Source organism: Ambystoma mexicanum, chromosome 3q (assembly GCF_040938575.1).
Source record: "Ambystoma mexicanum isolate Mex_15411 chromosome 3q, UKY_AmexF1_1, whole genome shotgun sequence".
NCBI lineage: Eukaryota > Metazoa > Chordata > Amphibia > Caudata > Ambystomatidae > Ambystoma > Ambystoma mexicanum.
The window spans coordinates 757,131,733-757,155,006 of record NC_090926.1 but is presented as its reverse complement, the minus strand read 5'-3'; the positions used below and the strand labels follow the sequence as shown (position 1 = coordinate 757,155,006).

General features: G+C 43.1%; 1 protein-coding gene across 1 annotated transcript in view; it reads left to right on the top strand.

The window, feature by feature from the left end:
• TRIM47 (tripartite motif containing 47) overlaps nucleotides 1-23,274 on the top strand; it is a 278,480-nt gene that overhangs the window by 144,456 nt on the left and 110,750 nt on the right. The window contains exon 4 of the mRNA XM_069654743.1: nucleotides 22,702-22,861. Within this exon, the coding sequence (XP_069510844.1) occupies nucleotides 22,702-22,861 (160 nt within the window). The remainder of the gene's footprint in view (nucleotides 1-22,701; nucleotides 22,862-23,274) is intronic.

Sequence of the window (23,274 nt, the reverse complement as noted above, 5' to 3'; positions counted from 1 at the left end):
AGCATGGTCTGCATCAGGTAGGTATGCAGCATGGTCTGCAACAGGTAAGATTTCTGTAATGAGCCTGGCGCCCATGACGCCAGGACTGACTTTATTCTTATGAGCCTGGCGCCATAGGCGCCAGGACTGTAGCCAAAGAGCCCCTAACTGGGGTTTTTGGGCATGCATCAAGTGGCATGATGTCTGCTTCCGGGGTTGCTGGGCCTGGTCTGTCTTTCCGGGAGCAGGCATCGTGACACTCGATCAGGATGATAGTGGCTCACCCCTGGGTCCCCCTCTTCCCGGCGCTGACCCCTCTATATTTTCAATGTTCTCTATCTTTATACAGTTCAATAGTTGCAGAATTCACCTCCCTTTTGTTCACACTGCTTGTAGATCAAAGTCTTTCGATTGTACTGGATTTTGCTTGATTTTGCTTGATAATCTTTATGACCACTTTGACCTATTTTGCTTGCCCTCCTAGGGCCTTCTGGTAATTGTAGTTTCATTCAGATGGGGATTGACCAGAGTCTCTTGAGGTTAGCACCCACGTGGTGCAGGTGTCCCTCTGTAGCTGGTCTCCCATTAACATTTTTACACTTCTTTCATAGTTCATCAAATTTGGTTAAAAAACATGCCACTTTGCGATTCTCACTCAACAAGTTTGGGGATATGTAGGTTTCTTGCCAAGATTTCTGTGGTAGCAAATCTCCACAGGGAGGTGGAGACTCCTGTAAGAGAGTAGAGAAGATGGGAAAATCTCATCCCAGGATAACTTCCTCAGGGAGCCCTGGAATGATGGCTGACGGTATTTCACAGGATTCACACCAGATTTCAATGTTCACTGGAATTTTTGGGTATACCTCGTTGTCTCCATGTACACAAGTTGCTCGTACCAGGGCCGCGTGATCTAGGTCTTTTGTGGTAACTAAATCAGCCCGTATAGCGGTCTGCTTACTAAGAGAGTTGATCAGGCCCCGTACCCGTTACCTATTTACCCAAGCCTTTTCATCTATGAAATTGGTAGGTGTTTGACATAAACAGATACTAAAAGTTTCTAACTCTTCCTCGGCTTCCCCCTACTCCTCTCCCTTCAAATAGCCTCTTTCCATAGGCTCCTACTTTATGTTATTGGGACAGTGTCTGGCTAGATGTCCGATTTCTCTACAGGAAAAACAGACCAGAGGAGATGGTTGCCTCCTTTTACTTCTTCTCTTCTACTTTCGGCTTTGGGTCAATTTTCCTGATTTCTATTCTATCTCTCTGTACCCCTTCCTTGCTCTTGTATAATCCCCCTGGTTTGTCTATTCCTTGGGGTTGAGGTCGATGGATGGGTTTATGAACTTTTCAATCCTCCCACCGATGGACTAAGTGAAAATGTTTAGCCGCATCCAAGTGGTTGTGCGCGGTTTCAATGGCCATAGCTAGAGTAGGACAATTTTAACTGAAGAATGGGTTTTTGTAAAAAAAAAAGGGGGTAAGGAGTTAGTAAATTGTTCTAAGGTAATCATCTCCATTAGTTCATGTAGAGTCTTATTTCTAGTCCATAGGGATACTATGTTTTTAATTTGTTCGCCCATTTCTAAAGGGGACTCTCCCGGGTTCAACCTGATGGCTCGTAATTTCTGCCCATCAAAATTGCAGGTTTTCCCTAGTCTTTTCAATAAGCCTTCCTCGATGGAGAGGAAGGAGGCTCCTTGTGCAAGGTTGAGTAACTGATTGAAAGTTTGGGGTTCCACTTTCAGTAAAGGTCACAGATAACATCTCTTAAGGTTCTCTTCCCAACCCAATTGGTCAACTAGGTGTTCGAAGCTTAGAAAACATTTCCCAAATCTTTGCCTTCAAGATATGGTTGAAGTACGCCCTGGTGTAGGTAAGGTCTTTCCTGTAACTTAATCAGTTTAGTTAAACTCTCTTGGAGTCTATTTTCAGCCTGTATCTGATGGAACTGGATCCAATAGCGATGGCCATGTTCTGGCCACCTGCATGACAGATCCTCGAGGTTTAGACAGGGAGACGCCTTCAGGTTTCACTTATCCTTCCCCTATGCAATGTGGATATGCATGTTCTTTGGTCAGGTCCTCTATGTTTTTTTTTAAGCCTTTTATTTGTTCTTGATTCTATTGCATGATAACAGAACCTTTACAAAAAATGTATCGTGTTTATAACAGTACATCAATATTATAGTACATCAATAAGGATAAAAATAACATAGCAGTAAAACTTCCTAAAATTTCAAAAACACACATAACAATAAATATTTCATCGATTACAAGAAGGTTTAAACTTATAAAATTTGTCACGGCCATCATAATAGATGTTTCTTCATACAACATGGCATCTTTCATGGATATACACATCAATTAGGGCTTCCCAGTGACTCCTCGGAGCCATCTCCGCGACTAAATAAGATGTGATGCATCAATACAGAACAGGCTACAGCCATAATGAATGTTTGTTTCCCCAATTTTTTTTCAGATGGCAGTATATTTGGCTAGCTCTTTTTCTATGGATTTGCAGAAGCACAGTAAAGCATATACTAGTGGTTTGTGTGTGCCTTGCATCATTCTGGACCATAAGAATTTTAAGCAATCAGCGAAATGAACATCCACAAAATCCATCAATAAATTAGTTCTTGTGTTCTTAAAGTGGGGGCAATATAAAATCAAGTGTTTAAGTGTTTCAGTTGATTCAGTGCATAAAAGAATCTGAATTGTTTTTGTTGTCGTTCCAATTTGCAATCCTCTCTTTAGTATAGTATAGATTAAGTTTGTACCATAAGTATTCTTTTCTCGTGTAATGGCAGGGGAATAAAGTGATGTGATCAAATCTTGGAATGCGCCTCTTGGCATACAGGTAGTATTCCTTATACAATTTATATTTACCAATTTGTTCAATAGTTATACAACCGTCCATTTCAAATAGCTTTTTCTTGGCATAAGCTGGTCTATTATGCACATCATCCACAGTAATATGTGCCTCGTTCAATATTGCACATAGTTTACCATGGTATTGGGCAAATGATGCCGAAGACGTGGATTCTATAGTTTTTCTCATGTCAGCATATAGAGAGTTTGTTGGTGGAAAGTATATTTTTGCATAATTTGTGAGCAATCTCCATTTCCAACGACTGGATAGTGCAACTAGTCCCAGCTCATGCCTTAACACAGCATTTGGTACTGACATTGGGAAACACATGGCCCTTTTCAACAGTGTACCTTGTAATTGATCTAAACTTGGACCCATTTCACATGGACAAATATCCAATGAATATAGGATTACACTTTCAATTTTTAAGGTTAAAAAATCAATAACAGGAGTTAAAGAAAATGTACAATATTTCAGGTATATCAATTTTAGTTGTGATGAAAGTGGTCTAATCTTACTTTTTAGTAGGTTCATCCACATTTTAATTGAGTTTTGTTCTGATAAATAATAACCTAAATAGATCGTGTCTGTGATACAGGGGATAATTGTTTCCATGGTTTACCATTGGAATCCTCCACTTTTTTTCTGAGCACCAAATTTCATGACAGCCGTTTTAGCAGGATTAGGAACTAGGTTATGCATGATGGCAAACTCTTCAAATAACTGTAGTTTGGATTCTAGACCAACCGAGGTGGGGTCGAATATGATGATATCATCAGCAAAGGCGATCCATTTGAGTTGGATAGAGCCAATTTTCACAGACAAGAGGTTTTTTTATTCCCATGTTTTATCAAGATCTGCAAGATACAAATTAAAAAAGGTCGCAGCGAAGTTGCAGCCTTGTTTCAGGCCTAGTCCAGTGCTGATTGGCTTTGTGGTTCTGCCCTCTGTTGTTAGTTTGATTTTATAAGAGGTGTTAGTATGTAGGACTATGAACCAGTATATTAGAGCTTTCGGAATTCCCATTTTGATCATTTTCATCCACAATAAGTTGCGCACTACGTTGTCGAAGGCTGATGACATGTCAATTAAAGCAGTGTAGACAGGGTTCGAGTTCTTTCTTTTTGTTCCTGCAATTGCATGCGCCATAATGGTTGCGTTTAGTGTGGTGCTCATCCCTTTCCGAAACCCAGTCTGGTGTTTTGAGTATAAGGCATTGCTTTTGATATGTTTTTCTAAGTTGTAAAGCAATAAAATTGCAAAAAGCTTCGCCTCGGTGTCTATTAAGGCGATGGGGCGATAATTCTGTGGAAGAGTGGGATAGCCTTTTTTAAATATAGGTATAATGTTAGAAGATAGCCAAGATGGAGGGATGGTTCACAAGTTAAGAATGTCCTGGAATTTTGTCTTTAAAAGCATAGCCCACATATCTGGGTCTGCCTTGTACAGACATGGGGGAAAGCCATCCGGACCTGCTGATTTGGAGTAGTGGAGTTTCGAAATAGCCCACTTGATACCTGCAGTTGACCAATTCAGCCGAGAGATCTCATTATAACATAGAGAAGTTGGTGGGACATTTGAAAATTTGTCTGGGAGGTGATATTTCTCAGTAATATAATCATGCCATGCAGATTCTGATATACAGTTGGGCGTTGCTGATAGCATTTGATTGTGGTTGCTTTTGATTGTTCGCCATATAGAACGCGTGTCATGAGCAGTTATTTGCTGATAGCATTTGATTGTGGTTGCTTTTGATTGTTCGCCATATAGAACGCGTGTCATGAGCAGTTATAGCTCTAATTAATTTACAGTTATCTTCGTTATATCTTAGTATCCGTCCATGTTTTAAGTTTTGTTTATATATGGCCAAGATCCGGTTCTGCTGTTTATGGTACATGTCACGCAAGAGCTTTGTTTTTTTCAGCTGTCTCAGTGCCTTATTTTTTTCACGTTTTTCTATTTTGCAAACTCATACGGATGCAGATGGTTGTAGATAGACTGTTTTTTACTAAAGTATACTAGTGCAGAGTGAATGAGTTCAGAGTATAACTTCGCTTTTTCAGATGTAGTGATTTCATTTACAGTATTTAGGTTGGCGATGAGCTGCATCACATATTTAACAAATTGGTTGCTTAAACTTTGGTTCCACCTAAGTGATATTTGTGGTCGATCAATTTTTACCAAGGCTGTTGAGTAATCAACTTCAAATAGTGGACAATTGAGTTTCACATTCGTTGTGATTTGTGCGTGATCTCTGTATGTTATTTGATTAATTGTCATGGGTGATGATATTAATAACAAGTTATGCGAGGCAAATATAAAGTCAATTGTCGAAGACTTTGAGTCCCTTGACCATGTAGACCAATGATTGTTTTGGTGAGCTGCAACGATGTCCAAGTCCCAATCACTTAGAAAGTTTCTCCATTGTGTTCCTCTGCGCTGAGATAGTGCATTTATTTTAGTGCCTCTCAACTCATCATTTTTCCTACAGTCGGAGTTGAAGTCTCCGCCTAATATTATTTTGGCGTCTTGGTATTCATTTGTTGTAGTTTCTAGACAGATGTCTACTGCATCTATCATATCTTCAATTGGAGTATTTGCTGGATTCCAATATATCGTGATTATAATTAAGTGTAGATACTTAGGGATATTGGTAATTAACAGTGCTCCTAGAAGTTAAGTAGTTTTCCATATCGTCTTAGAGCTGAGCATTAGGGCATTGTCAACCGGTATGGCCACATCTCCTGATGGACGGCCTAAGGAAGTTCGTGTGGCCGGTAAGAAATGTGAGGTGTAACCAAGCAGCATCAAGGTAGTTGTTTTCATGGTTTCTTGCAGCAAAATGATTGCTGGCCGGTTGTGAGCTTCCAGCGTCGCATGCCATTTCAATAACCGCATGAACTCCATGATTGCACGGTTAATTGGTCTTTCCTGGTTGGCTATGCTGTGAGGACTGTTTCTTTGCATTTTAATATTGAGTTGAACATCGGAGCCAACGAGGGTAGGCCCTTAGAGTTACCCATTATGTTTAGTAATTCTTTGATTGTACCATTTTCGTCACCATGGGGATTCTGTTGGGGTGACGGCATCATAGAAGATTCTACGTCGTGGGGGCATGTGTGTTGGATGAATTCCTTTGCATCTGATTCGTTTTCAATGGAGATTAAAGTGAGACCTTCATCTTTAATTCCTTCCCTGTTAAACCACAGAAATTTCATAACGGCTTCAGAAGTAAGGTAACATGCGGCTCTGTAGTTATTTTCTATTGATAGTGAGACCCTAAGAATGTCCTCTGATTTAAACATTCGAAGCTGTGGTATTTGAGTAAAGAGTGCTAGAAGAAATGCTCGGTTGATGCGGTTTTTCCCGAGGAGTGCTCGATTGCCTTCAAATCCTAGTAGATGGTGTTTTTTGTTTTTGATTTCATGCTGTTTGTCATGGGCTTGCTCCAGTACCCCTGTTAGTGGTTCATGGGTTTCTATTTTCGTCAAAGCCGGCTTCTCCGGGCTTGTCGAACGCAAAGATAGAGACTTTAGACCATAGTCTGCTTTGGTGAATCCCTCATGGAGTTCTGTTCTCAGAATTTCCAATATTTCATGGCAGTTGAGCATAGGTCCACTTTTAGTTTGAACTTCAGGAAAAGATTTATACAATGCTAGGCCGTGGACTAATATGCGATTAATTTGTAATGGAATTTGCAAGGAAGCATTGATCAGATCCTGTTTAGTGGACTCCGTAGGGATTAGTGCGGGCGGATGCAATGTTGCTAGAGTTCTTTCCTTACCCCCTCCATTTACTACTATTGTAGCTCGTTTTGCCTCGGGGAGGTCGGTCTCTTTAACAGGCGGAGTTATAACATTCGCTTCGCTGAGACATGCTTCACTATAGGTTTTCTTCATTGCCATGGTGGAAGTTTCAGGAAAGGAAGTATCACCAAGTCGAGTAGTGCGACTTCTGCCGCATGTTGGAAAATAGTTATCCAGATTTATTTTGGATCTATTCAATGGGGCAGTCGGCCGGCAAAATGTTTGGAGTCTCCAAGGGTGTAGTCAGCACTTTTGCCAAAATGTTGGCTTTTTAAGTTGCGAGATTAGTTGTTATTAGCGTGTTCTTAAGATTTATGGTGCTTGTTTCTTGGTTTTTTGCCGCAGGATTAACAGTTTGGTTGACGTGATTAGTATTTGGAATGTCAATCGGTTTGGTCACTTTGTTCGCTTTTTTTTTGTTTTTGTTACCTTAGGTGTAAGCTTTATTTCTGGAATTAAGTTCCTCTTGGCTTTCTTTTGACAGTTGTTAGAGGTCTATATGGTCGTCATCAGCAATTTCAGTTACAAGTTTTTTGGTTACAACGATGGGAATTGATTCTTGCGGATTAGATGGTTCAACATTGCTTTTGTGACCTTTTAGCACTGCGTCCTTACGTCTTTTAGCATTTCTTTTGACAGCTCTAAGATGTAGCTTTTTTGCTCACCATGACATAAAACAAGACTTTTCTTCTATTGGTTGGTTTTCATTGGATTCTGATTTCATCTGGTCTAATGCTTTCAGTAATTCCGTGGGACTATCCGGACAGTTACTGGGTTGAATCAGTTTTGAGAGTTGGTACGCTATGGTGGAGTTGATTTCGTCAACTGAGGTTTTTAGTTCTTTCAGGTCATTCTGGCACTGACACGGAGTACGGGTGGGTGGTATCGCTAGTAGGGTAGGGGGAGGCAATGGGGTTACTTCAAGGCAGCATTGAGTAGTTTTATCTTTGCGTGTTGAGTAAGTCAACGGTTTCTGATTAAGGATATAATCATCTTTCAGATTTTTCATTGAATCAACTGCCATTATGAACCCTTCTATTCGGTCCATTTTAGAGGACATGTGCAGTAGCATTGCTCTGGTCTCCCTCAATTCCAGGAGGGTCAGATCATGTCCTTTGTCAAGGAGATCGAGGATTCTAATGATTACCGGGAATGTGCTTGGCAAGTGCTGAGTGTCAGCTTCTATTCTGCTAGATCCAGCATAAAGTTTAGGCTGAGAGCCCTTAATATGCACTTCGTCCATTTCCTGCGAATATGTAAGTTGAGGTGGGGGAAGCTCTTTGTTTATGTCATCGACCAGTTCAAGGCTAGTATCCAAAAGAGTTTGGCGGTGGCCAGGCGATCGTGAGTCTAATAGCATGTTCCTTTTTAAAGAGCCAAATACCAGAGGGGTTAGGGTGCCTATGGAGCAGGACACAGCTTGATCCAGTGCCGCCATTTTCTCCATTGTTAGGTCGAATTGTTGTCTGTTGCTTTTGGAAACTAGAGTTGATTCTGAGCAGCTTCTGAAGTCATCTACAGCTTTGCGCAGTTCAGTGCTAGTGAGCTTGTTGTGTGGTTGTGATTCTGAGGGTAATGCTGATAGCATACAGCTGGAGGTTTGTAGTTTGACATGAGCGTGGATTTGGGCGACATGGGACACAAGCCTGGGGTGGCTCATTTCTTCTTTGGGTGCAGTTGTCGCAAGTTCCTCGAGCACAGCCGGTTCTATGTATGAGGTTTTCCCGTGGTATAGTAATGAATCTATGCTCCTTGATGATAACGGAAGTGCAGCAGTCACATTGCACTTTCCACTTCTCAAACCGCTTGCCATCCTTTTCTTTGAGGCAAGCTATGCCAGCTGTTTTTAAATAGAGACGTTGTTTAAGTTTGGCTATCGCTTTGAGTAGTTTATAACTAAAAGTGCTCGGGATGGCATAAACACTGGGGGTTAATAGGTGAGCTTGTGAAAAATGCACGGGGAGTTAGTGAGATAAAGAAATGGAAGGACAGAGCGCTGTGCAATGGGAAAGGTAGGATGATTTTTGTTTTTTTTCCCCCTGTATTGTTGGTGGCAACTTGTAACCAGCTAGCCAGCTAACAGCAAACAGCGCTACTTATAGCACGTACTTAAATGCACACGCAAATGCGCACAGGATGCTGGATATATACACTTCCGGGTAGAAGGGGGCGGGGCCAACCAGTCCAAATAGCGTGGAGATGATGTCCAGCGACGTGAGGTGGGCGTCTTCAGGAGCAGCAGGGCAGCCTATGGTTAGGACTGGGCAGAGAACAGGGATGAGAGATGTCCATGAACACTCGAATATACCAATGATTTGGTTTCGTAGGTAGAGGAATAGTCATTTTTTCACTCTCTTTGCAATAACCTATGAACTGGGTATCAGGGATTGTTTTGGATTTTGTAGGTTCTAGATGTTCCCAGTCCCACACAGGCAAGTTTGGGGATATGTAGGTTTCTTGCCAAGATTTCTGTGGTAGAAAATTACCAAAGGGAGGTGGAGACTCTTGTTAGAGTAGAGAAGATGGGAAAATCTCGTCTCTGAATAACTTCCTCAGGGAGCCGTGGAATGATGGCAGATGGTATTTCACAGGATTCACTCCGGATTTCAATGTTCACTGGAATTTTTGGGTATAACTCACCAGGGCCACGTGATCTAGGTCTTTTGTGGTAACTAAATCAGCCCGTATAACGGTCTGCTTAATACCGGAATCGATTAGGGCTGTTTCCCATTTTCCCAAGCCTTTTCATATATGAACTCAGTAGGGGTTTGACATAAACAGATACTAAAGGTTTCTAACTCTTCCTCAGCTTCCTCCCACTCTTCTCCCTTCAAACAGCCTATTTCCATTGGCTCCTCCTTTATGTTTTTCGGACAGTGTCTGGCTAGATTTCTGATTTCTCTACAGGAAAAACAGACCTGAGGAGATGGTTTGCTTCCTTTTACTTCTTCTCTTCTGCTTTCCTCTTTCTATTCTATCTCTCTGTATCCCTTCTTTGCTCTTGTATAATCCCCTTGGTTTGTCTATTCCTTGGGGTCGAGCTCCATGGATAGGTTTATGATCTCTTTCACCCTCCCACCGATGGGCTAGCTGAAAATGTTTAGCTTCATCTGAGTGGTTTTGTGCTGTTTCAATGGCCATGGCTAGAGTAGGTTGATTTAACTGAAGGACCGCTTTTTGTAAAAAAGGGGGTAAGGAGTTGGTAAATTGTTCTAAGGTAATCATCTCTGTTAGTTCTGTTACTTCATCTTAGAGTCTTATTACTAGTCACGGGTTCAACCTGATGACTCGTAATTTCTGCCGATAAAAATTGCAATTTTCCCTACTCTTTTCAATAAGCCTTCCTTGATGGGTAGGAAGGAGGCTTTTTATGCAAGGGTGAGTAACTGATAGGAAGTTTGGAGTTCACCTTTTAGTAAAAGTCCCAGATAACATCTCTTAAGGTTCTCTTCCCAACTCAAGTCGTCCTCTAGGCGTTCGAAGTTTAGAAAATAATTTCCCAAATGTTGAAAATAACTCAATTAATTTGGTTAAACTCTCTTGGAGTCTGTTTTTGGCCTGTACCTGATGGGACGCTAATGGTCAATGATATTGGTCAGCTCAGCCTTCTCATTTAGGGGTGGAATGGTTCCCTCTGTGGTTTCTGAATCAGAGAAGAATCAACTCTCGACTCCCTCAGACAAGCTTTCAAAAACCTTGGAGTCCTCTGATTCCGAGGTTGTTGAAGCAGTGGATTGGGATAAATTGGTTTGTAACCCTGAGGGTCCTGCCCCTGATGAAGACTGAATACCTTGGGAAAAACAAGGTTCCGCAGGAGGACGATTCAGTGCACTAGGTCTAATGAAACAGAAGACTGTTCCGAACATAGAGATTATCCGGTTCCAAGGTTGTAGGTTATAATGAGAGAGAGGAAGGGTATCAAGTAAGTCTTGAGTCTTGAAGAATAGATCCTGGTGACTTGAACTATCCTATTTCCCCTTGTAGTGGCACCACAATTATTAGCATGGGTTTTTCCATTTTTGTCAGTTGAATCATAGCCCACCCATGAGACCATATACGAGGAACTCATATATGGCAACAAGACAGATACAAGTGATCACAGTTCAAGAATGTTTATTGAACAATGAATGCTGTGTGCAGATTGAAAAAACGCCTAATCTAAACCTAAAACTAATACAGGAACAAGCGCAGACCATCAAATAAAAAATAAGGCATTCCTAGTGGCGTTGTGTCAAAATAAATGATCCTATGCTAAGAAACCTATTGCCAAACCTCACAACTAATACAATAAGGAGTGTGGGATAGTTATCAAGAAAAGAGAGAAGTGTTCTTAAATAATATGTTAGGATGCAGTAGCTTGGGCCTTCCTTCCCCACGTTTTGAGTATGGGGTAAGATGGGAGCTTGGAGCACAGTACAGTCTCAGGCTTCTCCAGCACGGGACAGCCGTTCCAGTGGCAGTTCCCAGGACCGTTGATTGTATCCTTTGAAAGTCTCTTGCCTTCGGGGGCCTGACGTGTTCAAATAACAAAAACAAAAGTTCCTTTAACCAAATGAAAGTTCTGTTAGGGTGATAATGGTTCTCCCCTGGGTCCCCCTCTTCTGGGCGCTGCCCCTTTACGTTTTGTATTCCTTAATTTATACATCAGTTATTTTCTTACTTGAAGTATGGATGATAGCTTCACTCCTGGATCTCCCTCGGTCGGGCTCGGACCCCTCTGGATTGCTAGTACTTGGGTGATAGCTTCATATCGGTGTCTCTTAACTTTTGCTTTTCTCCATATTGGGGTTGATGACTTTTCACCCTTGGATCCCTCTCTGCCGGGCTGCGACCCCTCTGGATTCCTAGCCTCCCTTCACCGGGTTTACTATGGCTCTCGATCATGGTGATAGTGGCTCACCCCTGGGGCCCCCTCTTCCGGGCGCTAACCCCTCTTTATTTTCAATGTTCTCTTTCGTTATAAAGTTCAATATTTGCGGGGTTCACCTCTCTTTCGTTCACACTGCTTGTAGATCAAAGTCTTTCGATTGTACTGGTATTTTGCTTGACCCTCTGTATGACCGCTTTGACCTATTTTGCTGGCCCTCCTACGGCCTTCTGGTAATTGTAGTTTCGTTCAGATGGGGATCGACCAGAGTCTCTTGAGTTTAGCACCCACATGGCGCTGGTTTCCCTATGTGCTGTTCTCCCCTTAACACTTTTACACTTCTTTCATAGTTCATTAAATTTGGTTAAAAAACTTGCCACTTTGTGATTCTCACTCAACATAGCCAGGTTCTTATCGGTTCTCCCCTGGACTCACCGGCTGTGATGAACAGCTTGGCTTTTAGCTTCTTTGGCGTCAAGCACTGTACCACGGGCGTGTGAGCTTCACTCGCTCCTGCTTATTGGCGTAAGATTGCCCTGTGTACCGTTGACATCTGCTGCAAAACACTGGTGCTATTGTTCACAGTCTTAGGCTCTCTTCCACAAAGGTTCTGCAGGTCTGGTACGAAAAGGGCAAGGTTACTTCTCTCCTCGCCACCTTCTTGACCCCTGCTGCCTTTCTCCTTCTCTTGAACGGCCACGCCTGCCCAGCGGTCTCATCGTGCTGTCTGCCGTGCTCAAACTGTGCTCTGGGGCTCCACCTTTTATCCCTGTGGGGAAGGGAATGGTCCGTCAGGTGTGTGTGATTCAGGTTAATTGCCTGACTTTGCCTGATCCTATTGTTGGGACATGTCAGGTAAATGGCTCTGGTGTTAGTCCGTTGTTCTTTGTGTTGTGCGAAAGTGTTCCTGTCGGAAAAGGGGTGGGGTTAGTGGTTTTGAATGTTCTACGTGAGAGAACGGGGAACAGGTGTCAAATGAAGGGGGATACCGCGTCTCGCCTGTCAGTCTCCCACTCCCAGAGGGCCCCCCATCCAGGAGATCCACCTTCAGGGGTCCACCCAAGGAACTGGATCCAATAACGATGGCCATGTCCCGGTCACCTGGATGACAGATCATCGAGGTTTAAACAGGGAGACACCTTCAGTTTCTCACAGCCTGGAGCCATCTATTAAATCCTTTGAAAGTAATTATGTGACCAGGGTTAACCAAACACTCCTGCACACTATCAAATCTAAATTAGATGAATTCTGCAGAATTGCAGGTAGAGAAATTGTCAAGAACATATGGTGAGACTGTGCACCCATGGCGTGCTGTGTCCTGTTTAATAGGAAAGAAAGACAAGGATAGAACTCTCATTCTGGCAAATTGAGACAAGCTAAGGGCCTACACACATCATCTTCCGATATAAACTGAGATTTTCATTACTTTTATCAAACATTATGAGGAAATTACACATGATGGGAAAGTGGAACATTGCCAAGCAGATATTCCCTTCAGTACTAAAGGAATCCCTTGCAGAGCGATTGAAGGAACCCCTTGCAGTTCAGAAAATCATAAAATCTATAGGTGACCTTCATCCTCGAAAGCTCCTATATTAGATTGCCTAAAGAAGTTTTATAACTACTTGCCTCAAAATTACTGGACTTTTAGAAAGAGGCCATGGGTGTAGTGCATCTCCCGACCTCTGTGAGAACAGCAGTAACTACATTGCTTCTTTTGAATCCAGGTGAAAAGCCTGAGTGCTGAAGCTCTTATAGACTATTATCTCTTATCAATTTTAAGGTAAAATATTCACCAAAATGATTGCTGATAGACTAAGGTATGGAAAAAGTGTCAGAGCTAATCAAGAGAAGGTATGCGCAAAACAGGCTTGCACTGAAAAGACACACAGCTATTATGTTGTTGTTTGTAAAGTATTTACTATGGTATATTAATGGTACATTCATGATCCAGCAATTAATCTGGCCCCTTTCATATGGAGGTCACATTGTATGGTCTATATTTGGGCCTCAAAATCCATTTGTCATGATTTATTTGCAATAATGAAGAGCACGAAACAGCCTGGACATTAGATTTAATAACTTAGCTCGGTATTGAAATCTGTAGGAGTGCTTGTCAGTTACAGGAGATTAACCATGAAACAAACTTATCTGAACTGGTGAGAAAGTCCAAATATTGGGCAAAATATCCAATCTTTCTTCATTGTGGGACACCCTAAATAAGAGGCTAGTGGTTCCAAATGTACACTATAATTTCCAAAATGTCCATGACTTGGCAGGTTGTAGATTCTACAACAACCTGTGATCACAGCTGATCCAGAGGATTTGGGGATCTAAATGCTGTACAATATAGTAGATCCTTTGCATACGGGCGTGGGAGCTTCACTCGCTCCTGCTTATTGGCGTAAGATTTCCCTGTGTACCGTTGACATCTGCTGCAAAACACTGGTGCTATTGTTCACGGTCTTAGGCTCTCTTCCACGAAGGTTCTGCAGGTCTGGTACGAAAAGGGCAAGGTTACTTCTCTCCTCGCCACCCTCTTGACCCCTGCTGCCTTTCTCCTTCTCTTGAACGGCCGCGCCTGCCCAGCCGTCTCATCGTGCTGTCTGCCTTGCTCATACTGTGCTCTGGGGCTCCACCTTTTATCCCTGTGGGGAAGGGAATGGTCCGTCAGGTGTGTGTGATTCAGGTTAATTGCCTGACTTTGCCTGGTCCTATTGTTGGGACATGTCAGGTAAACGGCTCTGGTGTTAGTCCGTTGTTCTTTGGGTTGTGCGAAAGTGTTCGTGTCGGAAAAGGGGGGTTTGTGGTTTTGAATGTCCTACGTGAGAGAATGTGGAAAAGGTGTGAGAGGAAGGGGGATACCGTGTCTCGCCTGTCAGTCTCCCACTCCCAGAGAACCCCCCATCCAGGTGATCCACCTTCAGTGGTCCACCCCAAGCAATATAGTCGATCCTTTTTACAAAGGGGCTTACTGCCCCAGAAATGGATCTATATTGTCTTCCACTGAAAGAAAAATGTGCAATGTATTGGGGCTCGCAGTCTTATCCACTACCAGGTGTGGAAATATGATGGACAGCAGAGCATCCCCACTCTATGTCCTCTTTGTTATTATCCAGGGATGGTTTGGGATTAACTCTATCATAAAATGTTATGTTATTGTGATTTGTACCATCTACGACTGCGATTGTCATAGTCTTCATGCGCTCAGTTAGTTAGTGGGTAGTTGGGGGCATAGATGGTAAAGACAAAGACGTATGGCGAAACGGGGAAAGATTGGTGGTAACAGAATTACTAGCAATGGTCCTTGTCCACCATACTACGAGTATTGCCCTGGTGTGGAGGATTTACCTCCAGCATTATGCTGGAGGTAAATCATCCAACTCTCCATCAAAAAATCGGCAGAATCCTATGGACTCATAAAAAATGGGGATTTACACAGCCACCGCCACTTGTAATCTGGCGGTAAATCCGCCTGACCAAGTGGTGTTAAGAGTAAATCAGTTTGGTGGTATTCAGGTAGATTTACAGCCGGAATACTGCCCAACTCGTACTGAGGCCCATGGTGTTCTGCTTAACTGTTGGTGTGTGGAGAACCAGGAGCAACTGCCAGCTGTGTGGGTCTCATTTTCTTGGTGAATTGTGATTTGAAATCCAGGTTTTTTTTTTTATAGATTAGAGACCTTGAGAGTCTGGGGGGATCTGGGTGTTTTGGTTAGTGATACAGGTGTTCAAGGTGATTGGTGAGTTGTATAGTTATGGCTTTATTGGTAAGGGTTGAGGGTTTTGTTTAGCTGTTTGAGGTGGTGAGTTGGTGAGCATGTTGTGAGTGATAGCGTATGAAATATTAGGTTGATAGTAGGTTAAGTTCCTTGCACATACTTTTCGAACAGAGTTTTTTTGATCTGCTTGGGTTTCTCAGTGTTCTTGGTGGTGGATAACTTTTGAACGAGAGTTCAGGTTTATACGTTTTTGTTTTCGGTCATGTTTAAAGGAAAATTGGGTGATTTGTTTAGTTTTCGTGGGCTGTGCTTGAGTGGTGTGCTGGTCCGAGGTGTTATGTGGTCAGTTCCATTTGAATATTCCTGCAGGTTTGTTCCTGTTTGTTGCTTTGTTTCTTCTGTTCTTCCGGCTGACATTTTCTTGTTGGCTTGGCGTCAGCTTTTCTGATTGCGGTGGCACTAGGGTCTGTATGACATGTTGTGCTAAAATGCCACGACAGTGAATGAAGTCTGTGTTTTGTGTTCCTTGTTGGGTGCTTGTCCCTTTTGCTGATTTAGGTAGGGCCTTTGTTGGACAGGTTTTAGGTCATCTTTTGGGGATGTTTTGCTGTTTAGCGGCTGTGTGCTATAGTTTTTGTTTAACTCTTTGTTGTAGCTTTTCCTGGATATTGTGAGTTATATTAGTCCCACGCTTTTTGGAGACTGTCATTTGTGTGTCCTGTGGATTTATTTCATGTTGTTCAATAGTTCCATGTGGGATTTTCAGGCCCAGTTGTGGCAGTGCTGCTGGAAGGGCTGCCGTTGTATGGCATGCTAGCTTTATATTATTGTGTTGCTGTGATTTTGTTTTTTGTTGGTTGCAATGTTTGTTGAATGGGTGTTGGGTGCTATGATGGTGGTGATTTTGTGGTGGCCTGTTGTAGTGTATTTGTCTCTTGTTAAGTTATGAGTAGTTCTCTTTCACGGTGTACTGCTAAAACCAGTTTTTAGCAGATTTCTAAACATTGAATAGTCTTCTGTTGCCCTAATTTGTTTAGTGACAAAGTTCCACTGTGTTGCTATGAGGGTGGAGACTGCTGGACCACTGTAATTATGTTTCTGATAGTGCCTGGATACAATCAGTATATCATTGCTAGAGCCAAGGGTTCTTCGTGGTTGGGATAGGGTGATTTTCAATTGAAGGAATACCCCGCCCTGACCAGGCAGTTCCCTTTGTGTGATGCAGAGCACTTGAAAGTTGATTCTTTTCTCTTCCCCTGTAGCCAGTGGAGGCTTCCTTGAGCTGAGGTGATTTGTTCCCTCCTATTTAGTGTTAGTAGGAGTCTTGACGCTAGTAATTATTTGGTGAAGTGATCTGGCATATCTAGGTGTAGGCTGTTTGCGTATTTGATTCTACAATATCAGTGCGATTTTGGCGAGGGCCCTGTGAGGAGAGCTGAGATACAAAATAATGCATTCAGATTTAACTTGGGGATGGAGAGTTGGGATCAAGGAGATACACTAGAAAGATAAGTCTGTGGGGCATTGGAAATGGTTCCTATGTGCTATCTCAGCAAAGCATGAGTTTGATTGCCCTCGACATTTTAAGATTAAGTGATAAGATTAGGTGATATGTTCCCAGGAAGATGATGTGTCTCCTCTGAGATGCTTCAGAAGTTTCAGATGTGAGGTCAGAGAGGTATGTCCACAAAGCATTATAGAGTGTGTGGGACGTCTGGGTGTCGATAGGGCAACCGGGATGCACATGAATAAGGTTTGCAGTGACAATGGGATTTCAATAGAAGTCCCCTCTGGCATCAAAAATTGTTGACGATCCAAGAAAACAAGCAGTGGGAATAAGCATATGCTACAGGCCCACCAGAAACCTGAGATCCGGTGCAGCACTCCTCTTCGTCATTCCAGTTGCAAACTCAACCAGAATAGGGGGCTCGTCTTTCTCAGTCCAATCACCCACCATCTGGAACTCTATCCCATTTACCATCCGCTGCATAGAGGATCACCTCGCCTTCCATCTGGCTATTACTGACTGACTTAGTCTATCTCCTGGGTGAACTATCACCCCTCCTGACAGGAATCCAGGGGCACCTGATGAATCGATAAAGTGCTAACCAGACCCCCATGGAAAGCATTCTAGTCAGGCCCTATGATAAGCTCTAGAAGACCGCAAGACTGCGTTCTAGCTAAGTGTCAGGCTTGATTCACTGGAACATCTGACTCTCCATCAAAATGGAACATAGCTGTATTGCTCTTGGGCCTGGGAAAAAATTCTGTCTAGCTGTGCGCATAATCAGTTTCCTTGACTCTCCTACTCTTCTGTCAGTCTGTCACAGTACGCATACTCTGATCTGATTGGCATGGGCTGCTATTAGGGACCTAGCCATGCCCTGTCGACCTTCGTGCTGGCTAGAAATGCACACATGCAATTTAGAATCCTTCCTTCACATCTCACATCTGGGACCACGGTCCTCCGAAGGGCGTTCCTCCCCATAGTGCTTCAAGGCAATACCAATGGCAGTAGGCGCTATGTAAATGCCATATGACATAGCATATCATGACAACTGACTCCCCTTTTAAGATGCATAATGAGTGCTGTGTAGTGAAGGGATGTTGTCTCCTCTATTTTACACACACATACACACACATTAGGACAGTGGGCCTCAATACGACCCAGGCGTTAAGGGTTAACGCCGTCGTTAACCCTTAATGCCTATTCTGATTTTAATGGCTGCTTTTAGCAGCCGTTAAAATCCATGGCGCTAACCTGCCATGATGCTAATTACGCCACCGTAATTTACGGTGGCGTAATTAGCGCCTTCCCCACTCCCATTATGCCCTTTGGGGCAAAAATGGGAATGCGGAAGGGAAAATGGGAAATGGGGATTTACCGCCCCACTCACCTTGGAATGGGGCGGTAAATCCGCCATCCACCATGGTGTAAACATAGTTTACACCATTGTGGTAAAGTTGGCGCAATTAGCGCCTGGGTTGTAATGACCCCCAGTGTAATTAGATATTCCCAGAGTTCAAAATCAGGGCTAAGTGGGAGTGCAATGTGTGCCATTCCCTTGTCTAGCTGAACCTGATTGACTTTCTGTGAATACCTGTCTGTGAAGAAGTGGCCTAGATCAGGGATCAGCTCCCTCTTGTCTCCCAAGATATTTTGGGCTACAACTCCCACCAGCGCTTATAACCAGAGTCAATGATGAGGGATCGTGAGAACAATAGTCTAAACCATGTGGAAAGCTGTAAGTGGCAGACTCCTGGCCTAGAGAGATGTGCCACCTGTGGCTACAAGTACTGCATTTGGGGGGTGGCTGTGAAACCTCAGGGTCTCAGACAACCCGAAATGTTTATGCACTGCAGTTGTCCAGTGATGAGTTAATACTCTGCTGTTCTCACATTTTATGCAATATTTGATTACTGGTATCTCTTCTCTATGGCATGCCTTTTGTAAGAAATCTGAAGGTGTCGCACTCGCTAGTCTCCGAAGGTCTGTCATCCAGGTGACCAGGGCACGGCCATTGCTATTGGATCCAATTCCTGGGGGTGGACCATTGGGGGAGGATCACCTGGATGGGGAATCTTCGGGAATGGAAGTGGGACACCGAGGGGCGAGACGCGGTAACCCCTTCCTTGTAACACTTTTTCCCTATCCTACCCCCTACAATATCTGGAAGCTCCACCCCCTAACTTTCCTACACTGTGACAAACAACGGACTAAAACCAGCGCTGTTCACCTTACATGTCCCAACATTAGGGTCAGGCAGAGTCAGGCAATTGATAATAACTACGCACACCTGACGGCCCTTTCTCTTTCCCACAGGGATAAAGGGCAGAGCACAAGAGCACAATACGAGCAAGGCCAACTGTACAAGGAGAACGCTATTCTAGGAGGGCAATTCAAGCGGAGAAGGAAAGCAATGAGATTCGAAAAGATGACAAGGAGCGAAATGCCCTTGCCCTTTTCAACTCAAAGCCGCAAAGTCTCTGTGAAGGGAATTATAAGACCGGGAACGACAGCTGGTGTGCGGCATAAAAGATGTCAGTGGTGCACAAGACCCTCCTGCACTGATAACCAAGGCAGGGACATGTGCCTGCTACTGTGGTATCGTCATTGACTCCAGAGACAAGAAACGCCAAGGAGTTCAACCCAACTGGTGAAACTGGTGAGCCGGATGGTGCTGAAAGTAAGCCAGCCTGTGTTGAACCGAAGGTTTCAATCGGCAAAAAATTGTGAGTGCAAGGACTAGTGAACAAAGAACTTGTGTGTGTTTGAACTTTTGGGAAAGGGAAAGCCCAGTGAAGGGCCAGTTGCACAGTGGTCAAGTGACGCAGGAGTGCTCATTCGAAGGACTCTGGCTGGCCCCTTTGTTGAAACTACAAGTACCAGGAGGCCCTAGTAGAGGCTGACGTGAGGTGTCAGAGTAGTCCTACAAGGATCACTTCAAATCCCTTGTACAATCGAAAGTCTCTGACCCGCTGCCAAGAGAAAGCTAGGGGAAGGGAACCCCTCCTCGAGCTTGCTGATGAGATTGTGAACTGTGTAAATGGATATGTGAACCCGACGAAGGGATGCCAAGGGGAAAGCTAACGAGAGTGAATCCTGTACTGTGATAAAGCAAGTTGAACTGTGCAACTGGCAAGTGTGAACCCAGCTGAGGGATGCCTGCGAATCAGGGTGAAGCATATAACACCCAAGAACATTGTGCTGATAAGAGTGAACCCGAAGGAGGGATGTCCACAGTGAAAGATTGTTGTACTTGTGATTGAAAGGCTGTAGTGAACCGACAGAGGGAGGCCTACACTGAAAGAAGGATCGAAGCCCGACAGAGGGGGATCCTAAGGTGAAGAGTAATCGCCCAATGGGGAATATTTGTCGGAGGAACTTTTTGTTTGTTTTGGCGCTTCAGGTCCTCTGAAGTAACAGACTTTGTATAAAAGAGACTTGGCCACAGAAGGCCCTGATAATTTGGAACTGAACTGTAACATCATGCTGGTGAGGGCTAGGAGTGTGCTTTGCTCAGAAGTCCCACCTTGTCCCGTGCTTAAAACATGGGGAAGGAAGACCCCAGCCATAACATCCTGACTTATCATTTTCTTTCTTTTCTGTTGAACATTACCCTAAACTATTTTGTAACGTAGCAGTAAAGATTGGAAATAGTGTTTCTTTTACTATAGGCCCTTTTTATTTGACAAGATGCCACTAGGACTGCCTTATTATTATTTGATGGTCGTAGCTTGCTCCCATCTTTTATTTAGGTTTAGAATTTGCGTTTTTCCCACTCATTTACACAGTTTAATAAACACCCTTGAACTGTGATCACTTGTGTCTGTCTTTACTTTTGCCACCATGAGTTCCTTACCCTTGTATGGTCTGAAATTACCTGTAGCACAGACATACACTGTTGTAGATGTACTCTCATTCCAGTCTAATGTGTACTACATGAAGATATTGATGTGTTATTCAATTCTGCAATTATTTAAAATCCATTTGAAAAACAAGTCGTTTATGGGAATTAAAACACAGAAGCTTTGCAGAAAACCTAAATGAATGACAAATGAACCTTTAAAAACAAGCATTGGGAAAGCAAATAGGTATGGCTTTGCAAATTGGCTGTGGCAATGCTTATTTTTAAAGGATCGACACAGCATTGTAGCACAACCATGACTTCAAGTCTCCCTTCCTCTGAAGGATGTTTGTGAACAGATCAGCCACTACTTTACTCCACTATTGAGAACATCTATTCAACTAATCAGCACCTAGGGTCCATCTATTTCAAGTCAGTATATATCCTTTCTAACATTCTTAAATGACATTTATGTAGAGGCATAGGAACTAGAGGGTATGAAGGTGACTTATCCCCACACTTTGCTGAGTGTGGTATAGAAAACAAAGACACTGGTACCCTGTCAATATCCAATTATCAGTCTGAGTGACATAGGAATTTTCAAATTGACCTGGTTTCAATTTCCTGTTAAGTTTCTATATCGAAACTTAGCAGGTAAGAATCTTGCTCCTGTCAACCATATTCGGCTAATTTTCTACATTGATGATGATGGTCTTAATAGCCCATATGTGCAATGGTGGCCTAGAGTGGTGACTGTGCTGATGGGTCAGTTAAATAAAAAATACCAGCTAGAAGCAAAGATTTGTTTTAAATTGTTATTACAGATGGTGTCAAATGTGAATACACAGAAATTCATAGACTATATTTGCAAAACTTGCACACTTTGTTTTTACCTATTAAATACAGCAATGTACATATGGGCTTGAAGGTACACATAAATACTGTACGTTTCATTTGTTTTAAGATGGGATGTCTCATTAACAAATCCTCTAGCTTTTAATTTGTCACCCACCTAATTGTTGTGTAACCAATACTGCTACTCTGTATTGTCATTGCTAATCTCAATAGGAACACAAGTCTTTAAGAAGTAGACTTTTGTGTTCTCTTTTATAAATGTGTCTGTGTAGTAACCATTGTATATGTAGTGTGGGGGTCTAGGAGTAAGAGACGGACACAAAGGTGGCATGTTGATTGGCAAAGACTTTTATTAACAACCGAAATTAGGGGAAATTGAAGAAAAAGCTAACTAGCCCTATCTCTGAGAGGGGTTTCCCTGTCGCAACAAAACTAGCTAAGGAAACTGTCTTTGTCAGAATGTCCAAACTAAAGTTTGCCGTCCTGCCTGTGTCCAAACCCTAACCTATCCAACACAAGCTGAACTCATTATTATGTGCAAGGTCTTTTGACTGCCGACCTGCAGCCCGACCTTGTGGCTCAAACATAAAAGTTCCAAAAGGTGTAGGAAAATAAAGAAGTTCCACAAGACTGAAGGGGTTGATTCCCTTTCCATAGAGTCTTCCCAACAAATGAAAACAACTGAAAGTTCCACAAAACTCAAGGGCTTGGCTTCTTTTCTCGGTTCCCCCTCCTTGGTCTACTCTCCTGCCAAGTAGAGTATACGACCTTCTCATTCACCCACAGCCCTGGTTTACTTTCCTGCCAAGGTATCTGAGTGTTCGTTGAATATGCAAGCTTTGAATTTGTTGGTATTATGGTTTGGGGTATTTGTCCCCCATATGGGTCCCAGACCCCCTTCAATTGGTTATCTTCCCAGCTCTCTCTTTCTTCAAGCCCCAGCCTTGGTTCACTCTCCCACCAACGTCTGTGAATCTCTGTTCCATGTGCAAAGTTAATATTCCTCTTTGTTATTGGAGCAGCATAGAAAGTGGAGTGTTGCTACTCCAAAGCTGCCCACAAACATACACATTGTCACTGTATCTCTTGGTACTGAGGCTTCTTCTGAAGAGGCATATTGTGCTCTCAATGACAAAGAGTGCAAAGAAATAGTAGTAAAATCACCTGCTGTACTTTGTCTTATTAGCCTATGGTGGGTGTGCCTTAATGTGTACGTAGGTATTGAATGTGTGCTGATGTGTACTGTTTCCCATCAGGACATGAAAGGGTTGATGATGGATGTGAAGCACGACGTTGGCCGCCACACCTGGTGCCCCGAGGATTTTCCTCTTACACACATGTCTCAGGCCGTGGCAGAATTCAAAAAACAGCTTCTTCACCTGGTCAGTGATCACATGGAGAGTATCGCGCAGAGAGGTGAGTCCATGGGTGAGTCACACATGTCCCATTGAGCCAAAGAGGAGCTCCATAGAGACTTTTAAGTGAAAGCGTACACGTGGAGCTCTGGTGTGCCGGTTACCCTGTGAGGTGCCTCCAAGGAGTTTGGAGTGTAAAGGGTTGCATGTGGGCAAGATTATGCAGTGACACAAGAAGGGTTCCATGTTAGTTCGTCGGAAAAAAGTACACTGTGGTAATTTACTTCGTAGTGTTTACATCGAAATTGTACTTCAAATTGTTTTTTTACATTTTGCTCCCTTTCGCCTTCACCACCACCCTTACCCCAAACCCTTCCTCATCCTCTTTTTACCCCTTAACCCACAACCACATATATATAATTAGAAGTAATCACTTTGAAGTAAATTACTATGAAGTAATTTCTATTGTTGAAA